The 14,275-nt window shown below is 42.6% G+C and overlaps 1 protein-coding gene across 1 annotated transcript; it reads left to right on the top strand.

Annotated features, from left to right (window-relative positions):
* The first annotated feature begins 476 nt into the window (after positions 1-476).
* dap (death-associated protein) lies at positions 477-12,692 on the top strand. Its single transcript, XM_085287434.1, has 4 exons — positions 477-698; positions 1,584-1,680; positions 7,708-7,750; positions 10,797-12,692. Exons 1-4 carry the CDS (start codon positions 644-646, stop codon positions 10,914-10,916), a joined length of 315 nt encoding a protein of 104 aa, XP_085143560.1. The 5' UTR covers positions 477-643; the 3' UTR covers positions 10,917-12,692.
* The last annotated feature ends 1,583 nt before the right edge of the window (positions 12,693-14,275 follow it).

The raw sequence follows: 14,275 nt of genomic DNA, 5'->3' as shown, positions 1-14,275 counted from the left end.
GACATACAAGCTGAAGCAGTTGCACGCTGATCGTTGCTTCAGCATCACAGTTTATTGGTGAGAAATGAAAACAGGCTGCTTCATTATAGACGATGACTGCTTACACTGCATTAGAGGCTGTGTAGGTGGAGATCTACTATAGATACTCATTTTGTTTCATTTATTTGTGTAGCCTGGACGCTTACTGCTTTTACAACATTTGCGCAGTAATGAGGGCAGAGATTAAATCATGAGCTCAATTAGATCTATGTCATGTTTACTCACAAAGACCTTCCTAATGATGTGCGGTGCTTTACTGATAGCTTTGCTTTCGTAACTGGCATTTCTTGCTCAAATAAATCAGACATACATTACCGGAAATAATAATAATAATAATAATAATAATAATAATAATAATAATCTGGTAAATCTTTTAACAACCCGAATACCTTAGTTGAGATTTTTACGACTGACGTCACCGCGCTTTTTACGGCTCCGCAAGACGTCACCACGCATCTCTTCCAAACAATGCTCAGGAAAAAGCCACGTTGACGATCCAGACTTGAGTGTAGTCCACATTTTCAGGCAGAATAAAGCGGGAAAGGCTTTAAAATTGAGGCTCAGCTCGGTTTCCGCAGCAGACCCCCACATCTGAGCAGGCAGCATGTCATCGCCGCCGAAGGAGAAAATCGAAACCAAAGGCGGTCATCTCCCTGCAGGTAAAGCTCCCTGTGCTGTGGTGCTGGGGGTGGTTTTTTTTTAAGCCTGTTATGAATCTGAAGGCCTTTTGTTTGTGCAATGTCTCAGATCAAAAAAAGGAGAGAAAAGATCACATGATGGTGATGATTAATACTTATGCAACCCTTACACTGGCAGATGCCTTAGACTATAAATCGTCTGTGGTGTCCAGATTGCGTTTAGAATAATTTGCCGTAATTGTCTTTCGCACATTCCCCTACTTCCTGATTTGCGTGGGCTCTTACAACATCACATTGCTGACATTGTAGCGATTGGTGAGGATCGCCGGCCCTTTAGAAAGGTTTTAGTTTCATTGTTGCCGCTAATAGCTGCTCAATGGCGGGCGGTGACGTGGAGGCCATGGGCTCGAGGCTTCAGCCATGTAGGCTGCACAGAAACGGGAAAAGGTGTACGTGGACATAAGCAGTAGCAGGCAGGGCAGTGGGCCACAGCAGCTGCAGGACTGATAACACAGTAAGATAACCAGTGCACCTCGCACCCAACCTGTTATCAGCGGGAAGCTCACAACACACTCATTAACTTGTAGTGTGTGAGGCTGTCCGAGATCAAGGACAACCACAGAACAGTCGTCCAGCAACTGCTACAACCGACCTCTGTGCAAGTCACAGACATGATTATGTCAGCATGTAACAAAATTCTTAAAATTCATTTATTTTTGCTTCTTCAAACGCTGGCTATAAAGTCAAAAGGCCCAAGTCACCTAACTCTCCAAACACAACTAAAGTGGCTTTTTTAATCTATTTAAATTTCCTGTTTTGATAGTGAGACCTTGGACAAATTCTTTCAGCTGATCTGGCAAATCACTGCATACGTGTTCTGTCTCTCTGTGTGTGGGTGTGCTCCAGTAAAGGCGGGCGGTATGAGGATAGTGCAGAAGCACCAGCCAACTCCTGCTCCAGAACCACCGCAGAAAGATGACAGCGAGGAGTACATCAGCAGCAGGTAACGCGCTCGCTTTAGAGAAAGACCCGAGCAGTCGAGCCATCGCTCGGGTAGAGGGATCTCTTGAGGTGACTGTAAACCACAGAAAGTCAATCAAAGGACCATCGAAACCACCACAAAAGACCTACAAAGAGATGGAAATGGCAGAAGATATGTGCGACGTAGCCACAGTGACGCATAACTATCAAAGCGGCAGGCAAAACAAATACAGAGATGAAATGACTGCACAGATATGCAAAAACTAAGCATTGTGCAGGCAAAATGAAAGATGAAAGTGCATGATAAGACACTAAAGGGCTGCACGGGGATTCAAGATGAAACTAATGTGCAGTGTTTCAGTGGTGAAAGGCTTTGTCATATCATGTGTTTTTTGTGGGGGTTTTTTAATAAAACCTAAGTACACACATATCTGTTAGTCTGTGTGCAGCCTTTAACTGTGGTGATTTGTAAATTGCTAATCACAAACACGCTCTGCAAATTGCCAACCAAGGCATTTAGCGGCTTTCGCTTTTCCGTAAGGCTGTACTGTAGGCAGTTCCGCGGCAGACTTTTCATGTGTTGTCGCCAGCTAATTCAGTAAACAACATAATTACTGCATAATTACAGCATTAACTCGAACAGCCTATTCAGCAGTCGCTATTGTTTTGCCATAAACAGGCACGGTTTTAATGTTTTACATCACGCTGGCTCTGTTTGCGAGAGACAATAATTGTTCCGTCTCCGCATTAGCATGTTCGTCTTTTGTTGCTTGAATTGCATTGCTTGTGCTGAGGTCTCTCCGCTCTGCAACGGCGTCGTTGCAAGTTGCTCCTTATTTTCCGGGTAGCTGCGTGTGTCTGTCTTTGAATCTGTGCTTGTACACTCTCCTACATCTCCTCAATATTCACAAGGGTACGTCAGCTGTGTGCGTATCAGCACAGGTGGCATATTCTCACCACATATCTGTGTGTGTGCGTGTGTGTGTTAATAAGAGGTGGTAAATGGGAAGTGACAGGCAGTGCACAGCAGTGAGCAGGGTTCAAGAACATTGCCAACTGTCAGGAAATTTTCTGTGCACAACTTTCCACACGTACGCACACTAAATGACATATTGCATGGTCTTCATCTGCAAAGCTGGTTGGTTGAGTCTTTTCCTGTAATTCAAAGCAGGACTAGCATCAAGCCTGTCAGCACCAGTAAGTCATTTCCTGTTGCCGTCTTCTCTTTTCTGCCAAGATGACGGGTGGTAATAATAGAGAGGGCATTAAAGTTTAAAAATTGAGGCCAAGTATTTATCGCAAGTACAAAAAAGCACGCGGACTGCACTTTATACATGTTGTAGATGGTGATCGGCGCTATTCCAGCCTAACAACTATGTACTTCCTTAGTTTGTCATGTTGTTTGAGAGTATATAAAAACAAACTGCTTGTCACCGGTGCAGTACAAAGGATCCTTTACGATTCTTTATCCAGTCCTATTTGCATCATCTCCTTGCATCGCATCATGACTTTAGGACTTGCACAGTTAGAAATACACAAACAACAATATCTGGAATCTGCAGGCAAATATCTGGAATTTGCCTGCAGAGCTTACAGTGTAGAAAGATCACATCTTTTTGCACTAATTAGGAAAATGGAGCATTTTCTTCACCCTGCCCTGCCTGCTCTCGTCTTTTTTAAGTGCAGGTGCACGTTCTTCGTTGTGATCTAAAGATTACCTGTCAGCACATCTACAAAAAGAGAGGCAGAGTAAGTGCACTCACTAAATACAATCAGTGCAGCTCTCGGTCACACGCACTTCTGTCAGTCCCTCTTTGTGTCACGCTGATGGACGTCTAGCAGGTGGCTACTGGGTAAATTTTGTATTAGTTGCAGCCAGTGGAGCGTTTTAGTCGGGGGAACACCTGCCTCTCCCAATCTAGCTGCGATGGACAGATGAAGCAAGGAAAGAAATAGGTGGCTGGGATTATGGAGAGGAGAGGATTAGGATAGGAGGGGATTATTATTGTATGGTAAGGGGTGCTGTGGCAGTATGAAGATAGGAAAAAGGACAGGTAAGAGATGGAGAAGGGGTGGAACGAGTGGAAAAAGGCCAGAAAGGGGAAGCAAAAGCTGGCCTCCGAGCTGGAGCTTCCTGCTCCATAATCGTGTGAAAGTTGTTCTCGTAAGCCATCAGGAACCACTATGTAAAACATTCAGGTACAGTGTGATGTACATTACAAGAGTAAGAGAAGCAGAGAAGTTTAATAGGGGTGGAAAAAGTGCCACTTGGTGCGTTACGAACTTCTTGCACATCTTTTGGATGGGACTCTCAGCTGAATGTCTATAAACTACATGCCAGGTGATCGGCTTTGCGTCGGCTGCACTACAGGTTGTGGTGAGAGGGGGATATGTTCCAGAGACTCGGAAAAAGATCGACTCAGTCGCTGCACACATACACTGTATGCAGGAGCTGTGGTGAGACGTGCAGTAGGTTGACAGCTCATGGTGAAAAGTTGAGAGGAGAGAGAGGGAGATAAGGGGGAAGAGGAGGGAAGATGGGCAACAGGCATTAGTTTCTATGGCAACCAGCACCTCGCCCACGGCAACAAACTTCCTGCTCTGCTGAAGCAGAGAGAGAAATGGGTGGGGTAGAAGTAGCAGTGGCTTTAATGCTTAAAAAATAAAAAGGTTAAAGAAAAACGTCACGCAGATGGATTATTGCACATTTGACTTAACAGTTGAGATTTCTGACTCTCCGTCACTCTTTTCCTCCCCTGTTCCTCTCTCTATTTCCTCTAACTCTTCCCCTCTCCTGGCACTAAGCCTCCCCAAGATCCCACGCAGCTCTCTACTGCCCCCTGCAGACTCATCCTGCCTGTGAACGCGGCCACATTCCTCCTGCGCACAGAAAACCAAAAAAGAGGTCTTTGTCACTTTTGATTTCTCCTTCTCTCTGCCCTCCTGTCGTTCCTCTTCCCCGTGCAGATAGAGTAGATTACAAAGGTGTCAGTAGTCTAATCTGAAGGATAATGCTGTTGTGCGGGATCTAGATCAAGGTATCAGGGCTTGCCATGGTGTGGTTTTACTAATCTCTGATTAATAAGTCTTAAACTGAATGACTGTTATCTGTTTATCAAGTGTGACTAAAACCTGTCATTAGTGTTTGTCTGCAGCTGGTGATTATGCAGTGGCTGCAGACAGCTTGCAAATTACAGGGAAAATCGGAACCCTTGGCCCTGCAGTGAGGAGATCCGAGGCTGGGAGAGGCATTTGTTGGCACGGTTTAGGTCTGCTTGTTCCATTAGAGGGGAGAGTTGCTTAAAATCAATACAGAGCTGTTGCCTGTGATCACCTTTATGCTCTGATGCAACATGTCTATCTGGAAGGGAGTAGCCTCTTCCAGAATGGCAACACTCCCTTTCACAGGGCACCAAGGGTCAGCGCGTGGTTTGATCGTGGTTTTTCCCGACTCGGAATTGACATTTGGGTGGGTTGCATGACTTCGGATGTAAGCACAGTTGGCGCACTTACAGGAAAGGCGATGAGTCTGCGTTGCCTGTTATTTATGACCATTTGATTAAAATATACGTTGTGCATGAGAAAATCAAACCAATATTAACAATTTTAATGAATTATCTTAGAATTTGGCTAAAGCCTCTTTGAGTTGGTCCAAAAAACAAAACAAAAAAGCTGAAGTAATCTGACTTGTATGGTGTTGCCTTAACAGTCACCAGACTGGAGAAGACCTCCGCCGTCATCAAATGAAAGAATATCGTTTGGTAAAACATGTCCCATCACCAGAAAACGAGTGCCGAGGTGGATTTAAACTGTTCTGGTAGCAACATATTGGCCAAGGATCTAGGAAAAAAGCCACATTCCAGACGTGAGCGTACTCCCAAGGAGAAAAAAAACAAAGTTTTGTGTGTTTAGCCAGTTGAGCAAAAAGCTTATTTTTCTTTGAGTCCGATCAAAAACAAAACTCTTAAGACCTGAAGGAGCCAAATGCTTGACTGTTTTACAGCTTAACCCCCCACCACCACTCCCAGTTTGTCTAGACATGTCTTATCTGTCTGCTCTCTGTTGTTATGATGCCCTGATGCCAGGAGCAAGAGACACCCTTTGAAACAATATCCTTAATTCTATGCACTGACCTTTCTCTTAAATCTATTTTTTAAATAGCTCTCACTTTATTGTCTGTTGTATAATATTTCAGGATTTCACCTCAAAGTGCACATTGGAGAGGGACACTCAGTACAATAGAGACAGCTCAGCATGAGTCCACACTGTGTCACTATATGAATACATATCCAACTGAGCATTGCTATTCACTTCAACCCAAGTGTTGCATCTGACTGTTGCTTCAGATGAGCCAGAAGGGCTAAAACAACTCCTGTGCATATGTTACATGTTTTTATTTCTACGTCTATAAATAGAGTTAACATCCAGGATAAACTGTTTGAGATGATCTTCTGAAAAGCACTTTTTCATCTTCACTTGCTGATTTACCCTCCACCTGCTCCCCAGCTAGCCTTAAAAAAAACCTAACTAACTTGGTGTTGATTAGAATAAGGAACACTTGCGGTGCTAATGTGCTACGTTTTCAGTTAATTGAATTGCTAATAGAGAACCTCTCAACCTCGCTTTTTGACAAGTGGCTAGCATGGCGTAATCAATGATATTCGACGTATCTAGGCGTTAATGTAATACCGAGGTGTGAATTTTCTCATTAAGATGAGTGCCTAGATGTAGATCGGTAAATCCGATGTTTCACAGATGTGTTGGAAATCTGCAACTGTTAATTGGAAAAGTTGTGCGCGAATCATAAAAAAAAAAAATAAAAATTTAAATAGAAAGGAGCAGATGGGTTGAAAATGTTTGTATTTTGACTGCTGAGGCTGCAGTTTGAAGTGTGTGTCCAAAACTTTTCATCTTTTTTCAATCTAAATTAGGCCGGTAATGAGGTAAGCTGTAAGCTGGACATGCTTGCTGCTATAGTTAATGTCCTTAAGTGGAGTTTTGAAGGTGGCTAACTTGACTGCACTTTTAGCCGGAGGGGTGACTATGCCGTAAAATTAGACGGCACTCGTTTGTCATGTCAAGGTCGATACTTACCTCGGGTTCCGCATTCCTCCTCCTCATCTTTTTCTCTGCCTCCATCCCTTCCCTCCATGTCTGAGTGAGCGCTCGCCTGCCTCTCTCCTTCATCCTCTTTTACTCTCCTCTAACTCTCCTCTTCTTTTTTTTTTTTTTTTTTTTTTTTTTTTTTAATTCCTATTTATTCTATTTATCCCCTTTGTATATTTTATTTATATTTGTCTCTGTATTTATATATGTGTGTGTGTGTGTGTGTATATATATATATATATATATATATATATATATATATATATATATATATATATAACAATTCTGTAACTGTAACTTCGGTCGTTGCTGTGCTTTTTGGAAGTCGAATTTCCCAGAGGAACCCACCCGAGGGATTAATAAAGTTCTATCTTATCTTATCTTATCTTAACAGTTTGTTATTATATAGGTATTTCACTCCCTGGGTCTCTCTGTCCTCTTTCTCCTCCTCCTTCTACAGTACTTTACCCCTCATCGCCTTTCTTTCCTCCCTGTCCTCACTTTTCTCTGTTCTCCTTTTTCTCCTCCTCCCTAAATCTTTTTTCTTCATCTTCATCACCAGGCTTCACTTTAGCTCTCTTTCTCTTTCAGGGGTTTAGTTTTCTTACTCCCTCCTCCCTTCCCCTCTTCCTTTCCATTAGAAGCTGTGAGCCTCAGTGTTTGGCCAGAATGAATGGGAGCTATTTAAGCTGCTGGCAGGTCCATTCGGGGTGTGTAGTATGTGTGTGTGTGTGTGTGTGTGTGTGTGTGTGGGTAGGTAAGTGGGTGGGTAGGTGTTGTAGGTTTTTGGCACCTTTGGGATGTTCCTTATTTATTTGATGTAGGCAAACTTATGTAAATGTTGGCATAAACTATATGCAGACAGCTGTGCTATTGACCTGTTTTTAAAAAAAATCCTTTCTAATTTCTCTTTTCTGTCTCCTTTGTGTTTTTTTCTTTAAAGTCCACCGAGGGCCCCTGTGATTGTGTCTGGAGTGGTTACAAAGGTAAGACACACATTAATACAGACCACCAGTGGTGTTGAAATAAGCATTATAATGTGGTTTATATCTGGGACAGGGGTTCTACAGGGACCATAGAGGCTCAGCAGAACAAGACAGAGAGATGGGAGAAAAAGCAGGGGAGGGAAAGAAAATCGAGAAAATACTGGTGCCAAATGAGATGAGGGAAAAGTGGCTTATCTGTAATTTATGAATCTGGTTTAATAAAATGCGGTGCCACCGTGCAGCACCAAAACCTTCTGCAAAAAAGACCACAGAGTTGAAGCTGCTTCTCTGACACACACCCAATCAAAACTGGAAATTGCAAGCTGCACATTGACTAGTAGTTCACTTTACTGCAAAATGCTGGGTATTAACCACATATGGCTTTAACTGCATCGGTGCCAGAGTCTGTTTAGGCTTTTACAGCCTTGACCTGCTGCTTTGAAAAGCAGGTGAAGGCTGTGAATAGCTGTTTGTGTTTAATTCTTTTGACTGTATGTGTGCGTGTGTCTGTGTGAAAAGTGTCCTTGACTGGCTGGATGGCTTCGTTCCCCGCTTTGTGTGTGTGTGATATCAGAAGGTGGCAGGCATCCCATTTATCCCCCGATCCTCCTCTAGCCTTCCCATTTGCCCCTATCACTGCCATCAAGCCCAGAGGCTAGCAGTGCACAAAGCCTCAGAAAAGCCTTTTAAGAGTTAAGTGAAACACTTCAGTGTGTGTGTGGTCTCCAGGGAGTCCCCCCCCCCCCCCCCTTTTTTTTTAGCCTACAAAAAAATATGCCTTCTGGCTATGTACCTTCAATTTTTCATTCAGTAGCTGAATGTGTTTCTAAAATGCATTTTTTTTTATAATAGAACTATTACCAGGAAGTAAAGCATCTAAAGAATGACTAGCTGAAGAAGAAAGTAGAAAAAAAGGAAGAAATACCATTACAGGTCGAGCAATTATTAAACGCCCAGAGTAAGTTTTTTTTCAGACTTTGTTTCTTCTTCTTACCTGTAATCAGATCACACCACAAAGTCTTTTTCTGTACACACATCCCCCCCCCCCTGAAAACTGTCAAAAGTCCTGAAACATAAGGTTTACACCAATAATTCCAATAATTTAGTAGCTTCCAGAACCAACTTTAGCAAGAAAACCTTGAAATAATGGTTTTCTGACTGACCATCAGTCTCTGAAATCATTGTTGAAGAACTTTGCTTCTGGTCTTTGACATCTGCAGGCATTCAGTTGTGCACAGCTCTCTTAAGATCATGATGAGGCCTGGACCTCCTTGGGTCATTGCATCACCTTGATTTTTTCTTTTTCAGTCATTCTGTTGTAGATTTGCACCTGTGCATGACCCAGTTTTGACCTTCAGCTTTTGGACAGATGGCCTCACATCAGACTCTAGAATATACTCTGTGTACTTCAGTATACAGAGATGTTTATAGGTGACCCAGTGACTGCAAGGTGACCACGTCATATGGCTCCAAAAAAAGCCCAAATCATCACCCCTCCAAATGATCACTGTGCTTGATAGTTGGCATGAAGGGTTCGCACTGATATGCTTTGTTTGGTTATCATGAGATGTGGTGCCATGCATTATGGCCAAACATCTCCACTTTGATCTCTCAGTCTAAAGGACATTGTTCCTCCAACATGAGAACAGGCCTTTTGGGCTTGATGATGTTTATTACAGACATTTTAATCTTTAATTCGATTAAATATCTGAAAATAGGCTACATTTTTGTTGATTGTTGGCATTGTCATTTTAAGAGATGCCAGTCGCCCTCACTTCTTTTCACAGCGTGTTGCAATAAGACAGTTAATTTGTTATATTCCCTCCTATACCTCTGCAGTAGGACAGAGGTATTCGTGGAAAAAGCTTTGAGCTTCAGAAGAGAGTGAAGGGTAATTGGAGGTTAATATCATCCACATCCCCTCGAGTCAACTCTGGAATTTTCTTTAAATAAAAGAAGTACACACATGCACACTTTGTGCGCCCACCTACACACAAACACCAGCTTGCTGGAAAACCAGTGCACAGCCACACGCGCAGTGAAAAAAAAAAGCCCAACACATTAAGCAGAACGGATTAGGGTCAGGCGAGGATGGGGTGGGTGAGTAAAGTTCAGCAAGAAGCTCAGAAAGACAGCCTGTGTTTGTTTGCAGAAGGTTGATTAAAAGGGTTATATAAGTCCGTCCATGTGGACATCCTAAGAAATGAGGCTGTCAAGGAACCATGTCTGTTATTTATATGATGGCGTAACACTCACATATGGTAACATCTGGATGAACGAGAAGGCATCAGCAAATTGCCAGCTTAAATGAACGCAAAGATTTCAGATGGAAGAATTCAAATGGCCAGTAATCCAGTCAGTCACGCACACAGCAGTGGACTGTATGTGCTTTTCATTCTTACTTTGAGCGCTTAGTTTTACAGCTTTAATCGAGCTCACCAGCCACCATCAACCTATATAACTGTACAGTATATAAAATCTCCTATTCACACTCATGCCTGTGTGCAAGTGCAGTTTTATTGCTCAGAGAGCAAAGCACAAAGAGAAGGCAACAGCAGATGGAGCAGGTAGAAGAAACGGGACAAACTGAGCGAGAAACGAAACGCTGGCAGAGATAGAGAAGTAAGGAGTGAGGATAACAACAAAAGGAGGACGAAATCCAACTGTGATTCTCCCCTAAGTTGCTGATTAAAATTCTGTGACTTGATCCGATTTAGAGGAAGCAAGGCTATTTATGTGCATTTTTCTTGGAATAATAGATTAAACCTGGAGAGCAGATGAGTGCTCCATACTGTACCTGTCATGCATCTTCAGGGGGATCAGTGGGAAAGGATTTAAGGGTCCACATACTGTATTATTTCACGCAGGGATAAAGTACACAAACCTGGTTATGAACAGAGTTCTATACACACACATACATTTTTTCAGTCTTCTTTAGATTGTATATGTTGTTTTATCCTTACACTACTAGCCTTGTGGCTTAGCTTTTCTTTTTAGTTCAACTTTGTCCTCATTTGCTGTTTATTATTTACCGTTTTATGTTTAGGGTGATAAGGACTTCACCCCAGCTGCTGCCCAGGTGGCCCACAACAAGCCCCTGCCTGGTGTCCCCAAGCTTCCCCCTGCCCAGCACATCAACCAGCACATCCACCAACCCCGCAAGTGAGCCAGGCACCAATCTACAACCAAGCCACCAAGCTACTAACTCCACCAGCCGGCCTTCCAAATGGAACAGATAGGATGAAGACGGTTCCCCACCAGGCACAGATCTCCTCTAAATAAAAAGAGTAATCATACATTTTGAGAAATTAGTCAGTAACGAGACACCTGAAGTCAGTAACGCTTCAGTGCAAGTCCCACTTTTAATACCACTGCTGCATTGGTGCCGCTCTAGTAGCTTTGCACTCTCCTTTTGAAGGATTATTTTCCACTTGAATAAGTCTTAAGGTGATGTAAACCGGTGAAGTCTTCTTGAATTGTTCTCTTCTCAAAAAAAAAAAAAAATCAAGTATAAACAGAGAAACCGATCTCAGATCTGAGTCTGTTTGGGGAACTTTGACAGCATCCAGTTAATCACAGCAACCTATCAATCAGCCTATTTAACCCAACCAAGCCCACGATAGGATCCTTTGATCTTCACAAAAGAACCAATCAACAAGTCAGGAGGTGGATCCCTGTTTATCAACCCTCCAAACCAAAAAAAAACCTCACAGAAAGCAGCTTTTGAGTGTATAATTCAGCAGCTTTGACAAGAGAAAGTACGACTAGCAAATTACATGACAGCAATAACCAATCGTTAGCGCATTAGTGCTTAATTGCATTCCATTTGACCTTGTCAACATATTATACATTAATGGTAGAAATGTCTAAAAGAATAAGCGATGTAATGTTTGATTGGCCTTCATTTGAAATTTTTGAATATATTTAAATATTACAGAAATGTTTGCTGTAGTGATGCCATTACCCAAGAAGCTTTTTGCTTATGCTTGATGTCATCAGTCAAAATGCTGACGAAGCTTCTGAGCCACAGTCGAACCTGTTGAGCTTTTATCACCGTTTCCTCCCAGTGTGACCGTTCTTACCTTTATTTAACAGAAAGGAGCCCCTCACAGTTGTTATCAGCCTCAGCTGTATCGGTATTTATCGTTTCCCACAAACGTAACCTGTTCACAGTAAAACTCTACCATCGGTGCCTCGTCGCTGAGATTTTGAAGATGCGCAGGCTCATCGGTCTCATGTTTATTTGTTGCAGAATGAAAGTGCAGCGAAATATGTAATGAAACTTAAAGAGTAGCACCGGCTGCGGGATGCTCTGTGACTGCATTAACATTAGCCCAGATATCACAAGGGACTTAATTACAAGGGGAACAAAGCATTACAGAGAAGCAGTCGAGCAAAGAGCGAGGCATTAAACTGTCAGATGAAGGTGAAAATGGGAACATTAAAGGAGAACAGCGCAGGTGTAACAAAAAAGAGCAGTTTCTACATTCCATACAAAAAGCGTCGAAGCAAAGACATTTCAACCACGCGACTGTTTATCGGCGTACGACGAAGATGCAGCGCGTTTGTCGTTACATGGCTCAACGCGTGTCAGAAATGTGTACAACCTCCCGAAACTCCAGATTGGGTTTCCCGAGAGTGATATGCTTTAATACACACAGACACACACAAACACACAACACCCTTTTCCTTAAAACCCACTTGCGCTCTAGTGTTATTTGTTGCAACACTAATGTTCAGGTTTCCAGGAAAGAAACAAAGAAAATGATGTTGCCAAGAAGAAGAAGTGATTTCCTCTGTTAATTTAATTCAATTTCAATTTTTTTTTTTTTTCTCAGTATTTTTTCTTGAATTGTTCAAATTGTAAAAAGTAATTGAGTGGACTTAGGCATTAGGTATGGTTGTCATAGTAAATAAAGATATAGACTATCTTGAAAAACAACTTTTCAGTTTGTCTTTATTTAAACATATTTGTGAATGATGGGGACAGGGGGAAAAATAAACCTTTGTGGGAAATGATCTAATATTTTGCACTCTGAAAAAGTTCAGACTAGTCCCACTTGATGGATTGTGTGGATTGCGTGCTGTACCCCACCTAGAGCATTTGGGCGTCCCATGGTGAATTAGCACCATGCACTGAGGGATTAGGGCTCAGGTGGTGTTTTGAAATGAGACCGAAGCATCTCTCCAAGAGCTATCTGCTGTTTTCCCTTCATCACACAAGCACACACACACACTGTGCACCAGGTGTTAGTGCATGTAATCCATCTTTACACAAGCATCTGCAATCAGGTGTTCTGTCAGCTTATGTTAGCCCAATAAACCAGCCAGTGCAGGCTTACTTGGTACGAGTCTCAGTCAGCAGGCTGAAACTCCCCATTAAAGCAGACACAGTCTCCCCCACTCTCCTTGGTTGTATATAGTTCTCTCGGTGTGGCAGGCCTCTCATTCCCTGCCATGCCTTATTAGACTGACTGGGAGAACAGAACGTAAGTGAGACACTGCTCAAAATGTATTATAGTACCAGGCTCTGCATTTTTTGTCTGTGGGAGGATAAAACTGAGATGGTAATTTATTCTTAAATACTTGTTTTTGCCAGGATAAAAATGTTGATTGCTAGTCTATCCAGTGAACAATAGGTCAACGGTTAGAGCTAAAGATTGGTGTGAGAGATATACTGCAGTAAATACGCACAGGGGAAAAGTCTCGATTTTAAGAAAAATTGGTTTTCCTGTATCACCTTTTCTGATGTAGTGGAGAGTCTGACATACTTTCTTAACTCTTTACCCTGTTGAAAGGTCCCCTGAAGAGTAGTTTCTGTATATTTCAGGCATGCTTATAGAACAACATGTCTGGGTTTGCATCAGAGAATAGACGGGTTAGTCTTTGCCTATGCAGCTGCTGTTGGAAAAACATGGAAACTATTCTAGTAGTCATTGAACCACATCTCTATGGTTCGATGGAGGTGGTCAAATGCCATTTTTAAGGAGAAAGAGTTGAGCCGTTCACTCGTTAATTGCTTCAGGTCGGTTCCTGTCGCTGCCCAGTAAGAAGCCACTGGCCTCCCTGTTAGGAGAGATATCCAAAATGACTTCTTGTAGTTGCGTATCAGCAGGTAAAATAGGTCACCTGTCTTGTCTGACTCCTTCAGGAGGCTACAAGGTTGTTGTTAAGTCGCTGTTTGGCCTCAGCACCAACTCATTCTCATTTAGAATCACTATATCAGTCCAAAGTATACACTACCAACTGCTGGCCATGTGGCTCTCAGGAATATTAAAGGAGACTTGAGCAGGATGAGGCCGGTCATTACTGCGACGGAGCCGCCTTAAAAACCTTGCTTTAGTGCGATGGTTTACTCAGACCACAGGTGGCACAGAGAGCAAAAGATATTTATCAGCCAGGTCAGAACGTTTTTTGGACTTTGTGCACGGTCACTGGTAATGATAAGGCAGAATGGTTGAAATCGCCAAATTACGGTGACATTTTGGCTCCACTTTAAGAAAAAAACAAACTGCAAGCTCTCCT

This window comes from Mchenga conophoros, linkage group LG9 (assembly GCF_057382185.1).
Source record: "Mchenga conophoros isolate Kocher_MC1m ecotype Shallow Benthic linkage group LG9, M_conophoros_male_GT1.1, whole genome shotgun sequence".
Classification (NCBI taxonomy): domain Eukaryota; kingdom Metazoa; phylum Chordata; class Actinopteri; order Cichliformes; family Cichlidae; genus Mchenga; species Mchenga conophoros.
This window is presented reverse-complemented; position numbering and strand designations above follow the sequence as displayed.

Excerpts from the sequence above, each read along its gene's own strand:
- dap (XM_085287434.1), top strand. The coding sequence starts at position 644 with ATGTCATCGCCGCCGAAGGAGAAAATCGAAACCAAAGGCGGTCATCTC. Across the intron at positions 1,681-7,707 it reads GAGGAGTACATCAGCAGCAG|TCCACCGAGGGCCCCTGTGA; the intron begins GTAACGCGCTCG and ends TTTTCTTTAAAG. Across the intron at positions 7,751-10,796 it reads TGTCTGGAGTGGTTACAAAG|GGTGATAAGGACTTCACCCC; the intron begins GTAAGACACACA and ends TTTTATGTTTAG.